General features: G+C 38.7%; 1 protein-coding gene across 1 annotated transcript in view; it reads left to right on the forward strand.

The window, feature by feature from the left end:
* Positions 1–420: 420 nt before the first annotated feature.
* Positions 421–27,361, forward strand: part of nr3c1 (nuclear receptor subfamily 3, group C, member 1 (glucocorticoid receptor)) — a 48,842-nt gene continuing 21,901 nt past the window's right edge. Inside the window, exons 1-3 of the mRNA XM_061899709.1 lie at positions 421–575; positions 639–754; positions 12,533–13,665. Of these exons, the coding sequence (XP_061755693.1) occupies positions 12,533–13,665 (1,133 nt within the window). The 5' untranslated portion in view covers positions 421–575; positions 639–754. The remainder of the gene's footprint in view (positions 576–638; positions 755–12,532; positions 13,666–27,361) is intronic.

The raw sequence follows: 27,361 nt of genomic DNA on the forward strand, positions 1-27,361 counted from the left end.
AATAAAAGGGAGTCATGAGAGCACCACTTCTTTATTGTTCCCTTCTTTACACCTCTTTCCATATACCTACACCTTCTTCAACAACCCACCTTTATACAGACCTCTTACGGCAACACTGGAGGGACACCCTGAACTGTTTGTTACACTTCAAAATCTATTTTTTCTTAATGTCACCCGCCCGACCCGCGGATAAAGACCGCAAACCGCGCATATCTAGTTGTTGTTGTTTTTCTCCACTCTTTTATGTTTCAAATTTTTATTATAGTATTTTTTTAGAATGGGCCAGGGGCCATTAATAAATGATCTGGGGGCCACAAATGGGCCTCGGGTCGCACTTTGGACACGGCTGCATTACGACATAGAGAGTGTAGTTACCTATGTTCCCCGACAGATGTCGCTCCAGGCTGCCACAGCGAGGCCAGTGTGGACTTGCTGGCTTGCTTCTCCATTTTGTATGTTTTGCTTGAAGGTTGCGCCTACTTGACTAACGGCTCGGCTTTCTGGGCAGCGTCGTAGCTCATCTTGTTTACTTGCAGCCGACTCTCGCCGTGTATAGCAGCGAGAGAACTTTTAAAGTATATATATTTGTGAGACACACCTCCTTAAGCGGCTTTTGTTCAACTTGTTTTCATCGACAGGAATGCGACGCTGAAGGATTAAATACAGAATCGGCGTGTTGTGGTCGGCCACTTTGAACCATAACAATGCGGCCAGACGACCTGAGGGCTCCCACCAACGAGCATTCATTTCAAGGGTAAATCCAACCTTTCGTCGATGTATTTTACTGACGCTAAAGCGACTTAAATGTCATGAATGTGCTATTCTAGTGGTCACATACGAGCGAGGCGTTTGTAAAGTACGCACTTCACGTCGCCCCCAAACGTGGCGGCAATGTTAATAAGCGCCTTTCTTTTATTTATGTTTTTTATGTTTTTTATTTTTTACCGTATGTGTTTATTTTAACGTCGTTGTCAAAGCCGTCTTAGGCATGGCGGCTAACGTCGCGAGCTAGTCATGACAGCCGCGCGGAGTGCATGCTGGGTAATGGTGGCAAATTCGCCTGTTAAAATCGGATAAGCGTTTGATCCCTGGCGACTTTCTAGAGTGACAACAATTTCAAACAATCCAGGGCAGAGGTCAGCAACCTTTTTGAAAGCAAGAGCTACTTCTTGGGTACTGATTCATGCCAAGGGCTACCAGTTTGATACACACTTAAATACATTGCCAGAAATAGCCAATTTGCTCAATTTACCTTTAACTCTATGTTATTATTAATAATTAATGATATTTATTTTTGTGGAAACACTGATAATCTCAATGATTTCCCACATATTTTAAATAGTTTGAAATCCAATCTGCACTTTGTTAGAATATATAACAAATTGGACCAAGCTATGTTTCTAACAAAGACAAATCATTATTTCTTCTAGATTTTCCCCCAAAAATTTTTTAAAAGAAATTCAAAAGACTTTGAAATCAAATTTAAATTTGATCCTACAGATTTTCTAGATTTGCCAGAATATTTTTTTTGAATTTTAATCACAATAAGTTTGAAGTAATATTTCACAAATGTTCTTTGTCAAAAAAACAGAAGCTAAAATTAAGAATTAAATTTAAATGTATTTATTATTCTTTACAATAAATAAATAAAAATACTTGAACATTGATTTAAATTGTCAGAAAAGAAGAGGAAGGAATTTGAAAGGTAAAAAGGTATATGTGTTTAAAAATCCCATAATCATTTTTAAGGTTGTATTTTTTCTCTAAAATTGTCTTTCTGAAAGTTATAAGAAGCAAAGTAAAAACAAATAAATGAATTTATTTAAACGAGTGAAGACCAAGTCTTTAAAAAAATGTTTTAGATTTCCAAATTCTATTTGAGTTTTGTCTCTCTTTGAATTAAAAATGTCGAGCAAAGCGAGACCAGCTTGCTAGTAAATAAATAAAATTTGAAAAATAGAGGCAGCTCACTGGTAAGTGCTGCTATTTGAGCTATTCTTAGAACAGGCCAGCGGGCGACTCATCTGGTCCTTACGGGCGACCTGGTGCCCGTGGGCACCGCATTGGTGACCCCTGGTCCAGGGTTTCTCATGGTAGGTATAGTGAAACATGATCAAAACAATCTATTGGGGTTTCTGTTTCTTTTGTCTTTGATTGAGGTAAACAAATATCTGATCGCCGAGTACCCCTTGTTGGCAACGAAGGTTGCACATATCTCATTTCGTTTCATTTCATTTTTTATTTATCTCCTTCATTGATGTGCATCTTTGATCGATAGACGATTATTGCTCAATTATACAATTTTACATTTACATATCAATGCCTGAGAAGGAGCAGGATGAAGAAAAATCTTACATTTTCATGCCCCATTCAACATAATACGTAGTCTTTATCCATCCATCCATCTTCTTCCGCTTATCCGAGGTCGGGTCATGGGGGCAGCAGCCTAAGCAGGGAAGCCCAGACTTCCCTCTCCCCAGCCACTTCGTCCAGCTCTTCCCGGGGGATCCCGAGGCGTTCCCAGGCCAGCCGGGAGACATAGTCTTCCCAATGTGTCCTGGGTCTTTCCTGTGGCCTCCTACCGGTTGGACGTGCCCTAAACACCTCCCTCGGGAGGCGTTCGGGTGGCATCCTGACCAGAATCCCGAACGACCTCATCTGGCTCCTCTCCATGTGGAGGAGCAGCGGCTTTACTTTGAGTTCCTCCCGGATGGCAGAGCTTCTCACCCTATCTCTAAGGGAGGAAACAGGAAACTCATTTGGGCCGCTTGTACCCGTGATCTTATCCTTTCGGTCATGACCCAAAGCTCATGACCATAGGTGAGGATGGGAACGTAGATCGACCGGTGAATTCAGAGCTTTGCCTTCCAGCTAAGCTCCTTCTTCACTCGTAGTCTTACTTCATGGATATCATACAAACCAACAAATACATCCAAATGTAATGAAAACAACATAAAACACAACAAGTGCAAAACTTCATGAAGTACAAACCGTCCGTCCATCCATTTTCTACTGCTTATTCCCTTTGGGGTCGCAGGGGGCAATGGTGCCTATCTCAGCTACAATTGGGCGGAAGGCGCGTACACCCTGGACAAGTCGCCATCTTATCGCGGGGCCAACACAGATAGACAACATTCACACTCACATTCACACACTAGGGACCATTTAGTGTTGCCAATCAACCTATCCCCAGGTGCATGTCTTTGGAAGTGGGAGGAAGCCGGAGTACCCGGAGGGAACCCACGCAGTCACGGGGAGGACATGCAAACTCCACACAAAAAGACTCCTTGCCCGGTATTGAACCCTGACTACTCAGGACCTTCTTATTGTGAGGCAGACGCACAAACCCCACTTCCACCGTGAAGCCTAAACATTAAATTAAAAAATATATTTAACTTATTTTTAACATTTTAGTGACTGAGACCCTCTATGCTCCCAGGAGCCCAAATGATAAAAAAAAAATCCATATATTTTGTTATGGTTTGAAAATGAAAAATATCAAAATGGCCCCCGCATGCTTAAAATCTTCCGTGTGCGGCCCTCTGTGGAAAAAGTTTGGACACCCCTGTTCTAGGGTGACAAAAATTGCAAACAGTCCAGGGTTTTTCATGGTAGATGTAGTGAAATATGATCAAAACAAACTATTGGGGTTTTTGTTTCTTCTGTGTTTGATTGAAGATAATACAAATAATAACGGAAGAAATGAACAAATTAAAAAAATGGTTTGATAAAAACAGACTGTCTTTGAATCTCAGTAAAACTAAAATAATGCTATTTGGTAACAGTAAAAAAGAGCATCAGACACGAATACCAATAGACGGAGTAGATATTGAAAGGGTAAAAGAAACCATATTTTTGGGAGTATTAATAGAGGATAAAATGAACCGGAAATCTCATAGACAAAACATACAACATAAGGTGGCAAAAAATATTTCAATAATGAATAAAGCAAAATACGTCCTGGGCCAAAAATCACTTTATATTCTCTACTGCTCGCTAGTGTTACCATATCTGAGTTATTGTGCAGAAATATGGGAAAACTGTGCGCTACATTTGTTAACTGTGTTACAAAAAAGATCAATTGGAGTAATACATAATGTTGGATATAGAGAACATACAAACCCTTTATTTATTGAGTCAAAAATATTAACCCTTGATGATTTGGTAAAATTGCAAACAGCTAAAATGATGTACAAAGTAAATTATAACCTGCTACCAAAGAATGTACAACAATTCTTCTCAACTAAAGAGGAGAAATATAACCTTAGAGGAAAATGTAATTCAAAACATTTGTATGCACGTACAACACTTAAAACCTTTAGCATATCAGTATGTGGAATTAAATGATGGAATGGATTAAGTAAAGAAGTTAAACATTGTAGTGATATGATTCAATTTAAGAGGCTGTTCAAATTAATAGTGATTACAAAGTACAAAGAAGAAGAATTATGAGAAACACTTTCAACCTTATTGAAAATAAGATATTCTTCATCTCAGTATGATGGTAATGACTGAATTACTTAATTACATGTTACAGAACTGTTGTATTACTCATTCACGGATGTCATTTTACTATTTTGCTTTAAAAAGAGTCAGTAAATGAATGTATATATTTGTGGGCGCTCTGACGTGGGAAAGGAGTCTGATTAAATAAGCTTTGCTTCTTCCTGCTCCTTTTCGGACATGTGATGTGAGGTGATATGAAATTGTCTGTATTGTATTGTAAATGTGTTCATGTTCGAAATAAACTAAGAAAGAAAGAAGTAAACAAATATCTGATCGCCGAGTACCCCTTGTTGGCAACGAGGGATTCACATATCTCTTTTCGTTTCATTTCATTTTTTATTTATCTCCTTCATTGATGTGCATCTTTGATCGATAGACAATTATTGCTCAATTATACAATTTTACATTTACACATCAATGCCTGAGAAGGAACAGGATGAAGAAAAATCTTATATTTTCCTGCCCCTTTCAACATAATCCATCCATCCATTTACTACCGCTTATTCCCATAATACGTAGTCTTACTTCATGGATATCATACAAACCAACAAATACATCCAAATGTAATGAAAACAAACAAAAAACACACAAGAAAAACACAAGTGCAAAAATAATAATAATAATGTTGTCTGTCTATCTGTGTTGGCTCTGCGATGCGGTGGCGACTTGTCCAGGGTGTACGCTGCCTTCCACCCGATTGTAGCTGAGATAGGCAGCAGCGCCCCCCGCGACCCCAAAGGGAATAAGCGGTAGAAAATGGATGGAATATACACCTCCCAGAATGATACAAAACAAACACAAAACCAGACAGAGAAAATAAGTAGAATAATAAATAAATAGCAAAAAGTAAACACTTATGGCTGTCCATATGATCTTATTGTTCTGTCTTTATATATTTTTTTCAATTGGAATATATTTTTACAGTCTTTTATCTCATTGTAAAGAGAATTCCATAGTTGAACCCCCACCACTGATGTACACATTTATTGTTAAAGTTGTCCTTGAATACTGATGTTTGAAATGACCTTTTCTTCTATGCTCTGTAATCTCAGAAGTGATGACATTTTTTGCAAATTTGCTGGTGATATTTTACTTTTAGCCTTAAACATGACACACAATGTCTGTAGCTTTACTAGCTCCTGTAGTTTCAATAAACCAGAATTAATGAATAATATGTTAGTGTGTTCTAAGTAATCTACATTCTTAATAATCCTTATAACTCTTTTCTGTAGTTGATACAATGCCTTTGTTACTCTTATATGTGTTCCCCCACACTTCCACACAGTAGCTGATATATGGCAATATAAGTGCACAATACAATATTCGCATTGCCCTATAATCTAACACATATTTTACCTTGTATGATATAAAAATACTCTTAGACATGTTTTCCCCGTACATTTGCAATATGACATTTCCATGTCAGACCATCATCCAGTATCACTCCTAAAAATCTAAGTTCAGAAACCCTTTCAATATCAGTTCCATCTATTGAGTTAGATCGTTCCCTTCTTTTTTCTCTTACAAGCATCATAAACTTAGTTTTTTTTACATTTAATGAAAATTTATTGACATGAAACCATCTCTTAAATTTAATCATTTCCTGTTCAATAATGACTGAGAACGCTTTTAAGTCATGTCCCGAGCTATAAAAGTTATAAAAGTCTCAGGAGGGATGTTGGTCCACTCCTCTCTCCAAATCTGGTTTCAGCTCCCCACAATTCAAATCTAAACGTTAGAATCGGGGTTTTTTCCAAACTGAAAAAAATCAAAGGATAGGGGCCATTTTATTTACTATTTTTACATAATAAAACCAAATATAGATGTTATGTCAAAGAAAATAAAACATCCTGCATGTAGGATTTGTGTTCCATTTTCTTTGCTCATTTACACCTGTTTTCTACAGTTGTCTACTTGTTATTGTCCTTTCTTTTTAGTTTTAATATAGCACTACACATTGTGCTACACTTAGTGTAGTGCTATGTCTACCCTTAGCCGGATAACCCCTCAAACGAATAGTTATTTAGCCTAAGCCCCATTTAAGCCACACTAAATTATCGTTGAAGGTCCCCCCTCCTTGGTTAATTTTTTACACAGATAAGTCAATCAATCAATTAATCAATGTTTATTTATATAGCCCTAAATCACAATTGTCTCAGCACGAAATCCTCCGTTCAGAGCCCATATAAGGGCAAGGAAAAACTCACAACCCAGTGGGATGTCATTGTAAATGACTATTAGAAACCTTGGAGAGGACCTCAGATGTGGGTGAACCCCCCCCCCCCCCCCCCCCCCACACACACACACACACTGTAGGGGAGACCGGATGCAATGGACGTCGAGTGGGTCTAGCATAATATTATGAAAGTCCAGTCCGTAGTGGATCTAACATAATAGTGAGAGTCCAGTCCAAGTGCGCCGTGTATTTCTTGAATCTCCGGCTCTTAGCTTTGTATGGACTCATTGATCGTTTACAAACTGAGTTCGGAGAGGAAGCGACACCAGAAAGAACGCGCCCCACACAGGAAGTGGCCTCAGAAAGAACGCGCCACAGCCAGATTCATTATAAAGCGGTTTCGTAACTCAGAGCTGACTACTGGAAATATGAAAGCGAGTCATCCAGACATGACCGTGTTTCTCCCTCCGTCTGTACAGCCGCTTGTGGAAATCACACACGAAACCCTTAAGAGAAAACTGTTGCAGCTATTTCGGAGAGAACACTAATCAGACGGCAAGAGAACTTTCCAATGTCCGAGTCAGTTGCGATCCTACTTACGAAAAACTTTGTCCATTTGTCTGAGGAGAGACAATGAGAATGCGCGCTCCCGTGGATGTGATAAAAAAGGTAGCATGTGCCTTGTATTACCTGGCTGTCGAGGGAAGACTATGGAAAACGGCGAATGCTTTTGGACTGGCAAAGTAGACTGTATCTATTAGTAGATTAGGTTATCTAGGGTAAATCTCACCTAATCTTATCCTTGTCCACACACAACAATGCCACCGTGTAAGCCGCCGCAACGCAATCTATTACACATGCGCGAAAGAATGCACGCGTCATAGTCACCTCTGATCTGGAAGTGTATCCTTACCCTATGTTTCAATGTAGACTATTTCCACATTTCTTAGAACAGTAAACCTTAGTATAAGCCTCACCATTAGCAGCTGTTAGACTATTGTAGTGAATCACATCTGAGCCATCATACTGTATATGAATCATATCTTTAATGGACGTTTAAACGTAAACAATGTGATAAAGAACATTTTACAACAACCACCAACAGGACTGTGCTTGTAGGCTGAAATTGGTGGTCATACTTGACGACCGCAACCACTTCATGGCTTCACAATAGTTACAGAGTATAAAACTAGACGTTGAGTAATCGCTCGACATACATGGCAGACAATAACTGATTTGCTAGTCCAAATGCATTCTCTATTTTTCCTAGTCTTCCCTTGTCCCCGGCAGCCGGCACTGTCTTCTGTTTTTCAACAAATGGACAACGTTTTTCACTAAGTAGAATCCAAGCTCACCTGGACATTCAAAAGTTCTCTTGCCGTTCCGCTGACACAACACACACGGTGATAAACATATCCCACCAGGCTGCCGTTCTTCCAGGGCTTATCAAAAACCGTCGCTCAACATTGCTATGTTGCCGTCTAAGATGTGTGTGTTGTATCCGAAATAACTGCAATCGCCTGTTTCTTTCTCTTAAAGTATTCATGTGGGATTTCCAAAAGAGTTTGTACATGTACAAGAAGGAGAAACACTGGCATTTCTGGATGATTCGCCTCCATTTTTCTGGTGGTTGCCGCCGAGTTACCTATCGGGTTGTTATGAAGCTGGTTGTGGCGCGTTCATTCTGATATCACTTTCTGTGTGGCAGTGACAAAACTGTGCTATGCACTTTTTACTTACGAACAATTGTTTGCACAGTTACTATTGGGACCTTAAGCTGCTTTGAAACGGCTCCAATCGACTTTCCTGACTTGTACAACCCTAACCCTTCTCTAATAATAGAGAATCCTTTTTGGCGTCACTTCCTCTCCGAACTTGGTTTGTAAACGATCAATGGGTCCATAGCAAAAGCTAGGAGCCGGAGATTCAAGAAATCCGGAAAGTCGTTAGTTCAAACCTCGGCTGAGTCATACCAAAGACTATAAAAATGGGACCCATTACCTCCCTGCTTGGCACTCAGCATCAAGGGTTGGAATTGGGGGTTAAATAACCAGAATGATTCCATAGCGCGGCCAACGCTGCTGCTCACTGCTCTCCTCACCTCCCAGGGGCCGAACAAGGGGACGGGTAAATGCTGAGGACAAATTTCACCACACCTAGTGTGTGTGTGACAATCATTGGTTCTTTAACTTTAACTTAACTTAAATAGACGGCGCACTTACCCGTGTAAAAAGTTCTCCGAGAAGGGGAACCTTAACGGTGATTAAGTGTAGCTGAAACGAAGCATAGGCTGAATAGTTATTTGTTTAAAGGGTTACCCAGCTTTGTGTAGACATAGCCTTAGCCTCATACCGCCATATATATACTGTAAATATAAGGTAGGAGGGAGTGTCAGGTTCAATAGATGGCAACTAGTAAGAATGGGGGAGATCGTTAGATTTTATGGTAAAAAATCGTGGCAGCCCATTCTCCAGAATTTTGTTGTTAAATGTACTGTGGGGTTTTTTCACCAAATTATTGTAAATTGGAAAAACTTGTTTTGACATTAAAATTCTAATGACTGAGCTGCCAATTTTTTAACTGTACAATCTCTAGCCGTTTTTTTACAGTGCATTACTGCAAATTGTAAAAACTGTACCACTTTTACAGAAAAATTTGGTTGACTTAGCTGTCGTTTTTTACGTAAATGCCTGTCATTTTTTAAAACTGCAATACTATAAATTCATACAATTCTGGCAACGGAGCTGCTACTTTTTTACCGTAAAATCTACGATCCCAGTTTTTACAGTGCTATAATTACTGTAAATATAAAAATGGTACCATTTTGCAGTGATTTCTGGAGCTGTCAGGTTTTTGCAGTATGACTATGTTTTCAAACTGGTAGCCACCCTTTAGCGGGCCAAACAAAATGACACAATGGGCCAGATTTGATCCACGGGCCCCACCTCTTACACCCCTGGTCTAGAGACTAGCAGGGCCACGTGCGGATTGTAATGTGCTTCTTCTGTACCGGTAACAGAAATACGTAGGGATGGTATTGTTGGACACGTTGAGTCGAGTCAATCCAAAGAGCTTAATTTTCGTCTCATCACACAACATTCCCCCAAGCCTGTGTCATTCAGGTGTTTATTGGCAAACATCAGACATGCCTGTACATGTGTCTTCTTGAGCGGGCACAGTTGGTTTACTTGGTGAATGTAGTCCAAATATCCTTATCAGCTCTTTTTGACTTTGAGCTGCTCCATCATTTTTCAGAATGATCCATACCCCACAAATCTTGCATGGATCTCCAGAGCCAATTGATCAATATCGCATATTTTTTCCATTTTCTGTTTATTATGGCAATAGTGGTCTCTTTCTCACCAACCTTTTAATTGATTGTCTTGTAGACCAGTGGTTCTCAAATTTGGGTACTTGAAGGTATGCCAAGGGGTACGTGAGATTTTTAAAAAATATTCCAGAAATAGCAACAATTCAAAAATCCTTTATAATTATATTTATTGAATAATACTTGAACAAAATATGAATGTGAGTTCATAAACTGTGAAAATAAAATACAACAATGCAATATTCAGTGTTGACAGCTAGAATTTTTGTGGACATGTTCCATAAATATTGGTGTTAAATATTTCTTTTTTTGGGGGGGAGATATATTTAGAATTAAGTTCATGAATCCAGATGGATCCCTATTACAATCCCCAAAGAGGGCACTTTAAGTTGATGATTACTTCTATGTGTATAATTGAATCACTTGTTTATTTTTCAACAAGTTTTCAGTTTTTTTTATATCTTTTTTTCCAAATAGTTCAAGAAAGACCACTACAAATGAGCAATATTTTGCACTGTTACATAATTTAATAAATCAGAAACTGATGACATAGTGCTGTATTTTACTTCTTTATCTCTTTTTTTCAACCAAAAATGCTTTGCTCTGATTAGGGGGTACTTGAATAAAAAAAACATGTTCACAGGGGGTACATGACTGAAAAAAGGTTGAGAACGACTGTTGTAGGCCATTACAGTACACTGTAATCTTGACCCAGAGTTCTTTTGAAAGCCTTTTGATCTTGACCATAATGGTGAAAGTGACTTGGTTTGACAAATGTATTGTATCCACATAAGTAATTTCCAAAATGGACAGGAGTTATTTGTGTGCCTTATTGGTAAGGATGGGTCCTGTTTACATGTTAACCGTTACTAATACCATACAGGTACTTTTAAAAAAATAAATAAATTGGAAAGACTAGTAATCTAAATAGTTCAATAATATAAATTAAATAACTTAGTAATATGTTCATTCATCGCAAAATAAGAAATAAAAAGCACAACAAATTTCTATATTAACCTGCAGCATCAAAAAATGCAGAGTGTGTTCAGAAAACCACTTGCTTATGTTGTAAAATTGACGCTCAAAAAATTGTTTTTTGTGAATGCACCTCACTTGCCATGACCATGATCGGTGCATAACTAAGAAATGCCGTGTTGTTGAAACTCGCGCTGCGGCACAGGTGGTATTTTGTCCTACGGCTGCTGTTAGTGTGTTATGATCAGCAATAAAGCCTAAAAAGAACTTCACATTTTGTGCCTACTTAAACAGACGTTACATGCACAATACAACCATAAAGTACTTGTTGCAGGTGCCTATGAGTGCAATTATTTTAACACCAAAATGAGGCTGCTTATTTTTTTTATCGGTTTGCTACTGGTGATTAGGAATAGGTACCGTTCACATTTGAACCAGTACGGTACCAATTCCCGCTAATTGATACCTCTACTCAATGGTTCCAATTTTTTGTACTTTTGTGTGTGTTAATGAATATTGTTTTGATAACAAAATCTTTCTGTTTTTACAACTTTTAAAAATGAGGCGATTATAACGGTTGTCTTGCTGTTGTAGTTAGTTTTATTACAAAATGTTTATTCTCAATTACATTTGCAAGTCCAAGACGTTAAATGGCAATAGTGTAAACATGTATGGTGTTTGCTAGTCAGTTCAATATTTGCTGTCTAGTCTAAAAAGCGTTAATTCTCTAATTGTGCTATTGTAATTGTACTTCGCACCAGCTGTTTGATTGTAATGTGCATTTTCATTGTAGTATTAAGAAATTTTGGAGTTGTTGAAATCTCAATGTAAAATTGCTAATGCTAACCGGTAGCACGTCAATAGCAAATAAAATGTTTTTTTTAGCATAGAGCTATTGCATTTTTAGAGAAGTGGAACCTTACTTTGGAGTGATTTTTTTTTTGGGGTGAATATTTTTGTTAGCATTGAAAATTGCAACATTACCGAGAGGTATTTTGGCTGAGTCCACCCTAAGTGCTGCCTGAGTGATTGGCAAGTGTTGAATTGTAAAGACTTGGGTGAGTCTGCAATCGAGCGGAGCGTAACGTCAAGCGCAGCCCACGTATCGTTAACATGGCACCGTTCGATTATACGTGAATCATTGCCTGGAAGGACCGAAGGGTTCGGTCGGTTGCCAAAAAAGTACGGGATTCGGTACACATCCCTACCGGTGATCTTTAATTTAGATCTTTTAGTTTTGATTTCACGGAACCAAGTTTCGGTACTTGTTCCTATTGATGGGCATACAACCAATCTGTGGGTGTTAGTGTAAGATAAATACTTGTTTCCCTCAATCAAAAAGAATTCAACTGATAACCTTTATTTTATTGTTTTCTTATTAGTTTTCTTAGTTACACTCACCATAAAATATGTTCTGTACTGTCTTTCTAAAAGCCAACATTTTTAGAATTAGCAGGGTATCAACTGAAGGTAAAATCAATATTTGTCCAAATGTGGGCAGCCTGTTAACTAACTAAACTCTTTTTGTTGTCTCTCCATGCCAAAAGATGGACCAAGGTGAAGTAAAGATAACATTCAGAAGAGATGACCATTCAGGCAAACTGTTCTACAACGAATTCCCAGAGGGGGGAGATTCCTTGAAAGTGGCCCCTCAAAGTGCCATCAATTCTACCGCCTCTGTTATTCACCCATCTAGCCAGTTAATGCAGCCTGGAAAGTCTAACGGCCTCAATAGCATCTCTGCTCCAATGGAAGTGATATCCTCTTCCCTCACTGCAAACGTTGGCCCCTTGCAAGAAGATCCCCAGCAACGGGGCCTGACCAAAGAGCAGAGACCGTCCAGTCGCCAAAACCTTGGCGTGAACTTGTTGAATCTGGGGGGCAAAATATCACAGTTAACCCCGTCTTCCATGGATTCCCTAATTGGGGGATCCGATCCAAACTTTTTCACCATGAAAACTGAGGATTTCTCTCTGGATAGAGTAGGCCATGATCTAATTGACTTGGATCATGCATTTGAACACATCGGGAAAGACATCGACATGAGCCAGAAACTATTTGGCGATAACACTCTGGATCTGCTCGGTGACTTTGAGCTCACAGGCTCCCCTTCAGATTTTTATGCTGGGGATGACGCCTTCCTGTCCACTCTGGCAGACGACGCTTTATTCGTGGATGCCGGTTCAGACACCAGGGAAAACAAGTCTGCTATCGCAGAGGTCGCTAATGGCAGTGGCTCACTCGCTCTCAATGGTAACAACTGTGTGGCCAGTCCTGATCAGTCCGGCTCATGCATATCCTCACCTGCCACCCTGACCCCTACAGCCGCTTTGGTGAAGAAAGAAAAAGATGCCGACTTTATCCAGCTATGCACCCAAGGTGTGATCAAACAAGAGAAGATGGCTGCCGGCAAGACTTACTGCCAAATAAGCAGCAGCACTTCCACAGACCTGCCCATCTCTAGCCCAATCGCCATCTGTGGGGTGAGCACCTCGGGAGGTCAGAGCTTCCACTTTGGACTCGGTACACAGCAGCAGAAGGATCAGAAGTCGGTGACGTGCCAGTATCTTCCTATCAGCGCAACCTGGACCAGGGCTCAGACTCCTGGGCAAGTGTCAAGCTTGCATCAGCCCTCTGATACTTTCTCAAGCACTTCAGGCTTCCTTACCAACTTGGCCAGGTAAGACCATTCTGCACTGCTTGGGCTATTTTCATTGCTATCCCCATTCAAACACGCAACTTCTCACTGTTCCATAAAAAACAAAATAAAGTCATTATTCACATAAAATAACAAAAACTCAATGGACAACAATATTGGGAAGCATTGTCATTTTTGTTTTATGTTCAATTAACCTTAAATATTTGCATGTATTGCATATTGCTATGATATGCTGTGATGTATTATCTCATTTTTAAGTCAACTGTTTCTTGGTATTTTGGCTATGATAGCAATGTCCCGTAAGATGACAGCTTTTCTTTGGGCAAAGAGCCTTTGTGGCGAGTGTTATGCATTATCTTTAGCCCAGTGAGAACAAGAACTTACAAATGGCAGGCTTCAGAGAGAATGTTGACATTAATTAGATTTGCTGCCATTTCATATTTAGCCTCTTATTACTTCATGCCCCAGCAATAGTTCCACAGTTTGAGTTAAGGTGGCTTTATTAGCTTTTTCCCCAGCCATCTAAAGCCACAGGTTATAGATTAGATAGTACTTTATTTATTCCGTCAGGAGAGTTCCTTCAGGAAAATTACAGTTCCTTCAGGAAAATTACACATTTATGTTATATGCAATGTTATACATTGCATCTGGATAATATTTTACAGTGCTTCACTTTTTCCACATTTAATTATGTTGCAGCCTTATTCCAAAATGAAATACATACATATTTTCCCTTAAAAATTCTACAGACAATACCCCATACAGACAATGTGAAAATGTTTTTTTTTTTATTGCAAATTTATTAAAAATAAAAACATAAAATGATAATTTTTACGTAAGTTACTCACAGCCATTACTCAATTCGTTGTTGATGCACCTTTGGTAGCAACACCCGCAGGCCTGGCCATTCTATCTTTGGGCAATTTTGTCCATTCCTCTTTGCAACACATTTTAAGCTCCATCAGGTTGGATGAGAAGCATTTGCTTTCATTCAGAAAAAGATATAGAGGCCAGACGGAAGCTAATTTTGTAAAACATTTGTCAAAATGCACCTACAGGACTTTCAGACCATGAGAAACAAAATTCTCTACTCTGATGAGACAAAGATTGAACTCTTTGGCATTAATGCCAGGTACTGTATCATGTTTGGTGGAAAGCAGGTATCACCAGGCCCTACTCCTCCCACGACCCTCTTCATTGGGGGCTCTAAAGGGGGAGTGTGTGTGTAAGAGGAGTTCTCATGCTGACATAGCAGGACAGATTCCCCACATCCTCAAACCACACCCATAGGTCAGCAAGATAACCATCCACACAGGGTACCAATCACACTTGTAAACCACAGCCTGAGCTCCTAAAGTTTGATTTTATTGCTCTTTTTAATTCTTAGTCGTACACGTGTAAGCAGTTTTGTCCCTGGCCTCACCCCTACTTCAAAGTCAATCAATCAGTTTACTTATATAGCCCTTAATCACAAATGTCTCAAAGGGCTGCACAAGCCACAACGACATCCTTTGCTCAGATCCCACATCAGAGCAAGAAAAAACTCAAACCGATGGGAACAACGAGAAACCTTGGAAGGGACCGCAGATGCGGGGGACCCCCTGGGTGACCGGTGCAATGGGTGGATACGGTTTATAATGTGACAGAGGAATACTGTAGGTGCTACATGTCCCTACGGCCCGATGTCCCCCTGGTCTTTTCCCATATGTTTTTTTCTTTTACAGAAATATACACAAGACTTGACTTGGGCCTCATTTTTCTACAAACAATTCATTAATTTTCATCATCGTCACTGGCAGAGAATGATACAAATAACAACACACACAACACTGTAAATATCAATAACCTCAAACCATTTCCAAAACATCACCCGCCAGTAGTTACAACCACAAATACACTAATCATTATTAACATGGCACTTTTAAACATCCCTTCTATAGTTAGTAAGTCTATTATCATTCATGATTTGATTTTACATTATTCACATTTGAATGCTTGATATTATCCGAGGTATGGATGGGTACAATGTACCAGTAGTTCTCACTGAGGCCTTTCCATCAAATTTTAACTTTGTTTTTTCAGTCAGAAGTGGTAAGAAGGGATGTGAACCAGCATCAATAACCACACGTACCCCAACTCCAAAACTGATTTTATTTGATCAATATACCACTTTTAAATACCATGCAATTGTTTTTAGCACACGCCCCCCACCCAGTTTTGTATGCCACTGTTTTTAGACCACCAAAGAAATGTGCTGCTTTTATTAACCCGTTTTTTGAATTTTTATCAATTACTCACGCAACGTAAAATATGATAGTTTTAGCTGGCGATTTTAAACCACACACTGATCATTTTTACACCCTCTTATAAAACAGAGGACACACTCTGGATTTGGTCATTACTTAGGGTCTGTCCACCGGTGTCTCATCTGTTGTCGACAAGGCTGTCCCTGACCACTAACTACCGGTACTGTGTTTTTTTAATATCACAGCTTTTGTTAAGCGAGAGACCTTAGTGCAAACTGAGATGATGCGCCATCTAACTTCTGACGTGGCTGCAAATTTTATTAGTTTTTCATAAACGTCCTCTAGTAGTTTTACGTGCACCCTGTGATTTTATTGTTGACCATTTTAATTACGCCCTTAAAACCAGCCTTGATCCTGTTGCTCCACTAAAAACCGGAATGGTGACTTAAAAAAATATGGAAAATAAGCATGGAAAAATGATGTGAAAGTATAAAAACTAAAAAGAAATTGCCAAATAGCAGAGAGAAAATGGCTTAAGAAAAAACTAATAATTTACTACCAAATATTATGTGAAACAGCAAAAATTATACAACGCAAGAACTAAAACATTTTCCCCATGCCATTGCAAACAATAAGCATAACCCCAAGGTCCTTTTTGCCACAATTAGTCAAATGTTAAATCCTGTTTTTATAATATATGTCACATTTCTACAGACTCCCTCTGTGAGCAGTTTGAGGACCACTTCAGAGGAAAAATAAACACAATCAATGTGACATTTTATCTGCTCACACTGCTTTTAATCTGAATGTCTGTTTTTACCTCAGAAAACGTTGGAGTTTTGTCTTGGTTAATGCTGAGACGCATTAAAGGGTTATTTCTATCATGAAACCCACCACATGTCTCTTAGATTAAATTCCAATACAATTTTTAGAATACATTATCGTTCTTTGAGAGAAAAGATTTGAAGCATCTTAAATTGCTTGCTTTAGACATGGGTCTTTCCTGCTGTCTTTAAAACCGCATTAGTGAGGTCCCTGCTAAAGAAGAGCAATTTTGATGCTGCCAATTTTATTAAACGTAGCTTAGTATTAAACTTACTTTTTTAAGTACAATTTTGAAAAAAAAAACTTTTAAAAACAACTCTGATTGTTGTTTTTTTTAAAATAAATGCAGTATTTTAGAGGAGTTTCAACCTGAATCTTGGGTGAACCATTTTAAAGCTGCATAATAGGAAATCAAATAGTATTCATCCTTCACTATGTGGTATGTTACTAAGGTTATGAAATTCTCTTCATTCTCTTGCGAGTGACTTTTCAAATGATGCTACATATTAGCAGTAATGCTACTTTTTATAGCAACGCTTTTGCCCAACACTTGACAAATTACGGTTGTCTGTTCGACATATTCCCACTTGAAGCCGAACCACCGCCAGATGATGGAAACCCTGCTGTTTTTATTGGGAATTAAGTCTTCCTTGATCTGTTACCAGATCCGCAGCATCTTTTTCTCGTACGGCTACGTTAGCAGCTAACGTTAGCCACGCGGCTAGCTCTCTGCCCAGCGAGGGAGTGTATGTGACGTATGACGTGACAGTTTGTGAAGAATGTGCGTCTGCTTGTCTGCGAGGAGACACAGGAAAGAGCGAGGAGAGCCTGAAGTGTACGCCTGCAGTTAAAAGTCCTGCGCGAGAACGTATACTCGAATATTACGATATAGTCATTTTCCCGCAATATATCGTATATATCGATATATCGCCCAGCCTTACTTCTAATGTGTGGGATTTAGTGCTTCCCAAACTACTCTATGTAGTGTTCAATAGATTATACACTACTTCCATCTAGTGTCGCAAAACTGAAACTATCTTCAAATCGACTGCATTTATTGTACCACTTTGGCTGCGCTCTTCCTACGTGGCTTCTAGAAACCTTCTCCACTGATAAATAGCACCCTTTGTAATTTCAGGGCATTCAATTGATTGCAACAGGACTATTCAGATCTAGTCTAAGACTACATATGACCACGAACTGATGAAACCTACTCTGAGACAGTCCAGTTGCGATCGATTGAATGCCCTGAGATGACAATGACCTGGATGAATGAGAACATTCATGGACATCCTTGGTAAGTTGAAAATTGCATTACTGTATTTATTTTCATGCTTCATAGGTCATTGAAATTTCAATAATTATCGATATCAGGATAAAAAAGGTATATATAACATGATACAGTTTTCAGCCATTGCCCAGTCCTAGATCAAATATAACAGATTTTACAACTTAAAGTTGCTGTTTGCAACTTCTTAACAGTAACATTTTTCAAAACAAAATTATAACAAGAACACCACCAGCTAGCTTATGTTACCATTAGTGGTTTAACAGAACATATTTGTTTGAAAATTGTCAATATTTTTTACAATTTATGAAATTCATGTTATAAATAAATGTTAGCGGCCCAAATAAATGATTAGCCTTTACTCACCCAGTCTCGTCAACACGTACGCACAGGGAGCGCGTGCACACATACAAAAGCAGTCCAACAGAAGCAACATGTTGTTTTTATGATAGAATATACATTTAGGGCCAGCTAACACTAGCTATCCAAGTTGCTACTGATAGCTATCAACACCTAAAGTTAACGCGCATGCATGTGTTACGTTTGTACGTAATTACATCATTATGTACGAGAAGCCGTAAGATGGCAGAAATACTGTGTAAAGTACATATGAAAGTTAGCACCCTCTGGACATCTGTGTAAATGTTGCAAACTGTCCCTTTAACCAGGACAAAACTGAAGTTTTAGCTGTTGGTCCTATGTTTGTATTTTGTATTTTATTATTACTCATGGTTCCTACTTTTGTACATGTTTTTATTATTTTTACTTTCCAGCGTTCCTCAGAGGGAGCCCTCTGCATCAGGGATTATATCGGTCATGGCTGTGGGGGCGCTTTGTGTCAGCGTCCTGGTGGCCGTGGCCTTGTGACCTCCTGGTGCAGACAGCTCCTGTGATAGTGTTTCTTCACCTGGCACCTCTGTACTCAGCCATGCATTGAACTGTATGTTCTTGTGTGCATGGATGTGATTGATTATGAGTAATGCGGGGCATCCGGCACTGTTTTTGAGTCTGTAAAACACATTGTGTTGCATATCTTATGTATGAAAAGTGCTTTATAAATTTCGATTTAATATGCATGGGATTTTTTTAAAATCTTTTTTATTATTTTTTTTTGCAAAATGTTGAAAACAAGTTCACATTATCATTATGAAGTACTGTCTGTAAAATGTTGAGGACAGTGGCTGCAACATAACAAAATGTGGAAAAAGTGAAGTGCTGTGAATACTTTGTGGATGCACTTTACATGAGACTGGCTGTTCTGCAAAGTGATGGCACTAATTGAAACACCTCAAGCCTTAATTGCTTGTAGTAACATGCCATCATCTTCACACTTCATAAACACTAATTAGTAGTTATTTTAATGTGTAGCTTGGCTCATTGTGAAGAAGAAAGGCTGTGATCAGATGGTAGCACGTATTACCTTGGCAATCAAACTGGAATTAAAGCCCAGACAAATATGTTGTGGGTTTATGCTTCTGCTAGCAAGTTAACACTTTCAAACCTTAAAACTGCAGACTTATATTCACATAATTTATCAAAAACTGTGTAATTCCATAGACTTTTGAGTCCTAAATCAAACAACACTTTTGTTTAATGTCTGACTTTGTTTTCAATCTGCTGGCCCTGCTCTGTATGCCACTCGGGGGGCCTCATTAGGATCTTTTGAGAAGGTTGCTTGGATCCTCCAGTTACATAATGCAAAAAATAGCCCTGGGATGATGCAAAAGAGCAGATCTGTTTAGACATTTGATTCAGCAGAAACGGTAAATGATAATAAAAAATAAGAAAATAGGGTCCTTAATGGTATCCTGTCAGGCAAGGACAAATATTCTTCTGAACATCCAGTCAGTGTGTGGATTCATGGCAATATTTAGCCAATGGTTTAGCACCTTGAATGATGTGCAGTGTAATTCGAGAATGACTCACCTTCATTATTTACACAGCATTTCGATCCATAGTATAGTTGAGTCTGTGGTGGACTGATTTATTTGATACTTTTTTACCCTCTGATGATACAATAAATGCACATTTTTATTGATAAAGGTGCACTTTATTGTCATACTAATGTACAAACAGTAACCAAAAAATAAGGGATAGATATCAAATTCGGTACTTTATCATGGATATTGATTGAAGTCCGTCGGTCCTACCGGGTACCGATTCACGTAAATTCAAACAGAGCCATACTTTGATAACTTTTCTTGCACGTGACGTCACAACTGGTTGCAACTGCTCAAGCGATTGGCTGGTAAACAAGCTTTCAGAGCAGACTTAGTCAGACTGCCTCTAGATAATGTTAGAACTTTGGTAAACAAGCTTTCAGAGCAGACTTAGTCAGACTGCCTCTAGATAATGTTAGAACTTTTCATGACAACAAAGCATGAAGAAGGTGCTCAAAAGTACAAAAAGGATCCACTTTTCAAAACGCACTAGCTCTATGCTAAACTACATTGTATTTACATACACATGCTAAATATTCGTATTAGCGATTTTAAATGTCAATTTCAACACTTACAAATCTTGTAATGTATACTACCAATAAGATGCATGTTATAATCAAACAGCTCATCTGTAAAGGTACAATACTTACAGTTTAAACACTTTGTAGGACCTAACAAAAAAAGACTGGCACATTAAAGTTATTGGCAAAGACTACTTCCTGGCTACTACTGCAACAGCATGCAAAGTCTACCATACAATATAGTACAGTACTGTACTTGCAAATGAGACACATACATAAAACAAGATAACAATGGGACAGTTCAGTGTTAACTTTTAAATAAAAAATTACTGATATTTGAAAGAACAATTAACATTTATTAACGCATTTGAACACACAGAGAAGTACTGAAAATTGGTACTTGTATCAATTCCCCTCTACTAGGAATTGGTGCTGTCTCGATTCAAATATAAAAGGTAACCATCCCTATGCATGATCACCATTAATTTATGGTAAATGCATTGTAGATGTTTAATATTGTAATCGATTTGCAGAAGGAGTATTATAGGTTGTGCTAAGAGCAGGACACTAAACACAGCTGACTTTGATATGTGGTGTTGTTATGATATTAGTGGTGCCAACCTCTGCCTTTTTTATCAAGCCAAAGATGCAACTTTTATTGCCCTGCTGCCTGCATGAACTGCCAAATTTTTTTGCACCTTTAATTACCATAATAATAGTAGTATACAGCGCACCCGGATAAAAGCCGCACCCACTAAATTTTGCCAGAAAAAAAATATTTTTTCCATATATTATCCGCAGTGGACTTATATAAGCCACAGATATATACGTTGCAAAATGAATATTTACACAGATTCTGTAAATTATTATGTACATACCTTAATTGTTTCCAAACGGTGCTTGTCACATGGCAGTAAAACAAAACAGAGGTCATCTCAATGAACCTACTATCTGTGGAAGCTCACTCTCCAATCAGCTAAACAGACTCTAACTCCATGGTGACGTTTTGGTGAGTTTACTGAGTAATTTATGAAACTGGAACAATACAAAAAGAATGCCAATCTAGGTTAATAATATACTAACGCGGACACTAGTGAACATGTTTGCATATTAGCTCATTTTAACAGCGCTAGAATGCATAAAAACACTCCTACACATATCACTCATGGGATGGTTTAGTCAATATAAATAGTTTCAGTTATACTGTAAAACTTACAAACATGGCTTGGAGTTAATAATGAAGAACCCGTACGAGTAGAAAAGTTATGGGCGGCTAGAAAAGTGAAGGCACTCTACTTCCGCTTTTGAAGCACTAAATAGTACACTGCAGAGAGCAAATTTGGCCAAAATATGGTTCCATAAGCACACACAGTAAAACACTTGTTCAGTGTATTTGCGTGTTTGTTTTTTTAAGTTATTTGTATTATGGACGCCAGCGAAGAAAAGTCCATAAATTAGTTGCATCATTTTAAAGGCCGCTGAGTACAAAGTGTAGGAAAAAAGTAGCTGCTCATTGTCCGGAATTTATGGTAGCTCTGGTTTTCTTATTGTTGTATTTGACAAGTGTATGAATAACTCAGCTCGTGCTTGTGGTCAGCCAGACTCAGAATGTCCTGTTTGCGCTCCTGATGATGCCCATCATTAGTCAAACTCACTTGGACTGGCAACTCAGTCCTCTCTTTATTTTTTCCAGTTTGTAAATGTTGGCCTGTTTAATGGCCTGAGTCAGTTTTATGATCGGAGTCAGTCCTCTGGCATGAACAGCTTCTCTTCTCTTCTCAGTGAAGGTTGTTTCACCCAAAACACTATGCTCAGTTTTAGTTAATGTTCTTGGTACAGTAGTATTTTATTCGTATGCCTTGAGCTACAGTGAATTGCACTAAAATGATGTATGTACTGCACAGAGAGCATAAATTACAGCAACATATATCGTCTTACAGTTAATGACTGAGCTCATTTAGTCTGTAACCTTTGTTTTTAATATGGCATTTTCACACGAGGATTCTTCATCTGCCACATTTTGCTCCCTAGGCTTCTTTGACCAAATAAGCGTTATTGTTTTTAGCATATCACGTAGAAAAGTGTTATTCCTAATGAACCCATTCTGGGTCTGGAATTTCCTGTGGGCTGTTGACTCACTTGCGTGTGAATGGGGAGCATTGTTTGTGTTCATCTCATTGAACTGTGTAGTTCTCACATCCCAGATGCAGACAAGACAGTGTTTTGTAGCCTCTAATTTATCGGGCTTTCCTCATATTCACTATATTAGTGTAGCATTCTTCAAAACAGATGACTCACAGTCTGGCTGGTAAATGAAGCACTATTCAGTGGAATATAAACCTTTATTTCAAAACAATGTTTGACTGATGCATTCAAAGGAAATTTGACACAACATTTTATATTTGGTTTTCTTGAGGAAGTGGTAGCATTTCTTTAAAACAGACATTTATTTGTTAATCAGGTGTCCCCGTGCAGAGGGTTCTACAAGACTGCAATCTATTTGCGGTAATGGATTGTGGGGGGGTCTAGATGATGATATAGTCTAATTTGTGTTATTGGCCATGACCTTTATTTAATAGACTAAAAAAACTGTACACCCACATTTAAGACAAGTATTTGTTTGTTCTAGTTAGTGCCATCAAACATTTCAGCTTTTTCTCATTACCTTTGCCTTTTTGCTCTATTAGGCAATATTTTATTGGTTTATTTTATATTTAAAATGTGTCACAGGTAGCGATGGGAAAAATGATTGAGGCATTACGATTAGAACAAAAGGACAAATGTCCAAGTATCGATTACGTATTTTTCCGATTACAAGTCGCAGTTTTTTTCATAGTTTGGCGGGGGGTGCAACACATACTCCGGAGCGACTTATGTGTGAAGTTATTAAACCATAACCATAAAATATTAAATAATATCATTTATCTCATTCGCGGAAGAGACAAAGAAAATGTCAGCAATCGTCAGACACACGTCAACCAATACGAATTCAGCAGGGCAGGGTCATGGCAGAAGTGCATTGTGGGTCATGGGATGCTAACTGCTATATGCTACTGGCGTAGTTATTAAAATGGTTCATTTCAGCGTTGGCGGTAACTTATAAAAACTGAGAAGGGCTGAACAAAAATGGCACCAAAAAGGAAATCATGTACTGCAGATTACAAGCTGGACGTAGTGAAATATGCAGCAGAAAACGACAAGAGGAAGCGGCACATACCTTTGGAGTTGGCAGAGTTGTTTAGAAGCGACATTGAGGAAGAAGATTTTATCGGATTTATCAATTAAGAGTGACAGATTGTTTGGTAAACAAACGTATAGCATGTTCTATATGTTATAGTTATTTGACTGACTCTTACCATAATATGTTAGGTTAACATAGCAGGCACCTTCTCAGTTGGTTATTTATGCCTCATATACCGTACACTTATTCAGCCTGTTGTTCACTGTTATTTATTTATTTTAAATTGCCTTTCAAATTTCTATTCTTGGTGTTGTATTTTATCAAATTAATTCCCCCCAAAAATGCGACTTATACTCCGGTGCGATTTATATATGTCTTTTTCCTTCTTATTATGCATTTTCGGCAGGTGCGACTTATAATCCGAAAAATACTGTATGTGTTTTGAATAAAGTAATGGAGACAATTCTAAAATGCAGAACTAGTGCGGACACACACGGAGGGAGGAGGAGATAAAAATGCGATGTTAGTTTAGCCAGCTTGAACGTGAAGTATTGAAACAAGAAGAGAATACATGCTTTGTACACTTGAACAGAAGTCTAACCAGAACATTACAGCAGAGCGTAACCACCAAGGAAGAGGAAATCAGCAGGTAGATTAATAGGTCAGGAGAAACAATAACATCAACACACTGTGGTCGGCAACATTTTCAGCCATAGATTTAAATGAGTAGATAGATGACACTTTGAGCAGGTTTACAGTGACTGGGGTCAATGTTCATGGTCACATTCGCATCGGACTGCGGATGTTTACGTATTTTGCCGAAATGGAAATGTGTTACCAAACAACGGGAGAGTGTCCAAGTTCTGTCTTGTTAGTCATGACTTACGCTAGTCAAAACCTGGCCTTTCACGGCAGTAGACATGCACGCTCCCGCGGCACATTCTTCGCCCTTCGTGATCGCTTGTATTTAATTACCGTGAATGCATAAAGCATCAAACTCTTTTTTTCCTTTCACTTTAAATATGTACTGTCAAACTTATAGATATTTAATTTGTTTGTAGCAGACCACCACAAATGAATGCATGGGAAACAATTAGTAACAATTTGACTCCTTCTCTCCAAAAGCATTTTAAGACTTGTGTGCTATTGACAGAGACGTAGACAGAAGCTAATGAGGCCACACCAATGAATGTACATATTGCTGACATCGTCCAGAAATAAAAATTGTGTAAATATTTACGCGTTTGTCAAAGTTTGCATAAGCACTGCACACAGCTCTATTTACGGTAATATTAGCATGCGCTATCACAAGAGTGGGCCAAACAATAGACTGTGTGAAGTCGTTAGTTGTTGTTTTTTGGGGGGGTTTTTTACATGATTGTTTGAAATAAGCAGTTTTGGGTGAAAATAATAGAGCCTCTGTGGCTTCTTTCAGCCAAAGATAAACGGCCTCACTGCCTTCTACGTCTTTTAGCTGCTTTTTATATCACGTCGCGGGATTTAGTTTGTGTGTGTTAGTTTAGTGTATAATGCATGAGTGTGTGGGTGTGGGTTTGTGCGTGCTCTGAGGCAGCCAGGCGGAACCATGCAGTGCTCCGCTGTGAAGCCGTTCACTTCCCTGACCTACTTTTCCTTCCCGCCTGCCCACAGCTGGTGCAGAGTGAACGCTCCAGATCGAATGCCAGCCATTCCACTAACTACCGCGCTGATACTGCATCACCGTCAAAGCGCCTGTAGAGCATTTTTCATAACAAAGTTTAGTTTGACCTTAAATAAGTTTAGATTCTCCTTGTCGAGGTATGGCGTGGCTCGAGCTCCTCATCTTACCATTGTGTTTGCATTTGCCGAGTCAGCAAACTTGAGGAGTGTGGGTCGTGGAGGCCAGCCAGAGTAATGACAGCAACTGAGCACATTTGTAACAGGGCTCTAATTCACTTTGAAGGCAGTAAACTCCCTCCCACATTTACGCACAGTCTCAATGTGTACTAATTATGCTAACTAATATGGATATTTTTTTATTTTTAACATCGTTTGTGCTGCTTGGAGCTACAAAATTGGGCTATGTTAATAATGACAGTATAATCACATGCGTTTATATTACGATACAGTTGCTCTAACCGCTGCATATGTTAAAGGAGCTATGTCTGCCGAGCTGCTACTCCACAGTGGTTTAATTGTATGACGACAAAGTAACGTAACACTGTGTAACAAAAAAAAAAATGAATGCAACAAAGCTGGGATTTTGCCCCATTAACAGAAGGCAAAAATTGAAGACATTGTCACGTTTTGGCAATGTTTTGTAAAAACAGTTATTTGAGAAATTGCGGGTTTTTCTTTTTTTATTCTTGTGGTCATCACAACAAACTGTCCAAACTCCAGCCTTACAGGTGACAAAAGTGCTACTGTTGGAATCATTGCAGGCACATTTTACAAATTGTGAAAGTTTGTAACCAACTCAACCACCGGGGCGGCGTGGCACAGTGGGAGAGTGGCCGTGCGCAACCCGAGGGGCCCTGGTTCAAATCCCACCTAGTACCAACCTCGTCACGTCCGTTGTGTCCTGAGCAAGACACTTCACCCTTGCTCCTGATGGGTGCTGGTTGGCGCCTTGCATGGCAGCTCCCTCCATCAGTGTGTGAATGTGTGTGTGAATGGGTAAATGTGGAAGTAGTGTCAAAGCGCTTTGAGTACCTTGAAGGTAGAAAAGCGCTATACAAGTACAACCCATTTATCATTTATAATCAAAGTGTGAGCTGGGTCTCCCACAGTAGGAAGTGCAAAACATCTCGAGGAAAATCATTTGTTGTTAAGTTCTGAACTAATTTTGGTCATGTTTAAAGGGGAACTGCATTGTTTTTATGTTGCCTATAATTCACAATTCTTATGAAAGGTTTTTTTGAAAATACATTTTAACTCGTAAATAAACATAAATAAAAGTCTGTTAACAATGGAACCAATGGGAGCCATGTCTTCAGTGCGTCTATTGCGTTTATACCGACCATAAAATACAATAAAAACCATCCATAAAGTGCTAACAATACTCCATTTACATTTCGTGACCTAAATATTAACCAGGTATTAGAAGCGCTAACGTTAAAGACCTATATTTAGCGGCAAATTGTTTAGAGAGGCAACTTCCCTTTGCTGCATTATTGCTTAGCTGGTGAGCTGCCTTCTTGCCTCTGAACTCGTGAAAGTTTATTCTAAATTATAATCCATGTCTCTCACCTTGACAGTAAAATAATATGGACATATACTGAGCACTTGGTAAACTTTGACAGCCAACTTTGACACTGGAGATGGTGAGAAAGTCACCAAAAGATGGTGGTATGCACCCACCCTTTTTTTTTTGCGAGTTATGCATATTTTTTTCATGTTTGAAAGTCAGCATCCCAGTGAAAGCAGACATTGTCCAGTAAAGTATGTTTAATTATATTTTTTAGCTTTCATAAAGTCTACATGAATTGTTTTCAGTGTTGTAGTTGAAGGAGAACGCACATGTTGTGACACATCTATGAAATTAATGCGCCGCCCTATGCTTAAAATGAGCAAAATACATAAATGGTCAATGTCATTATGAACATGCCTGTTACTGTTAACATATGCTGTATACTAATGTGTATACAAAACATTGATGGAAGTGTTATGTTGTTTTAAGCGCTTTATTGGCTGAATACAGTGATATTTTTTAAGCGCTTTATAGGCAGAATAGAGTG

The sequence above is a fragment of the Nerophis ophidion genome, linkage group LG05, assembly GCF_033978795.1.
Source record: "Nerophis ophidion isolate RoL-2023_Sa linkage group LG05, RoL_Noph_v1.0, whole genome shotgun sequence".
NCBI lineage: Eukaryota > Metazoa > Chordata > Actinopteri > Syngnathiformes > Syngnathidae > Nerophis > Nerophis ophidion.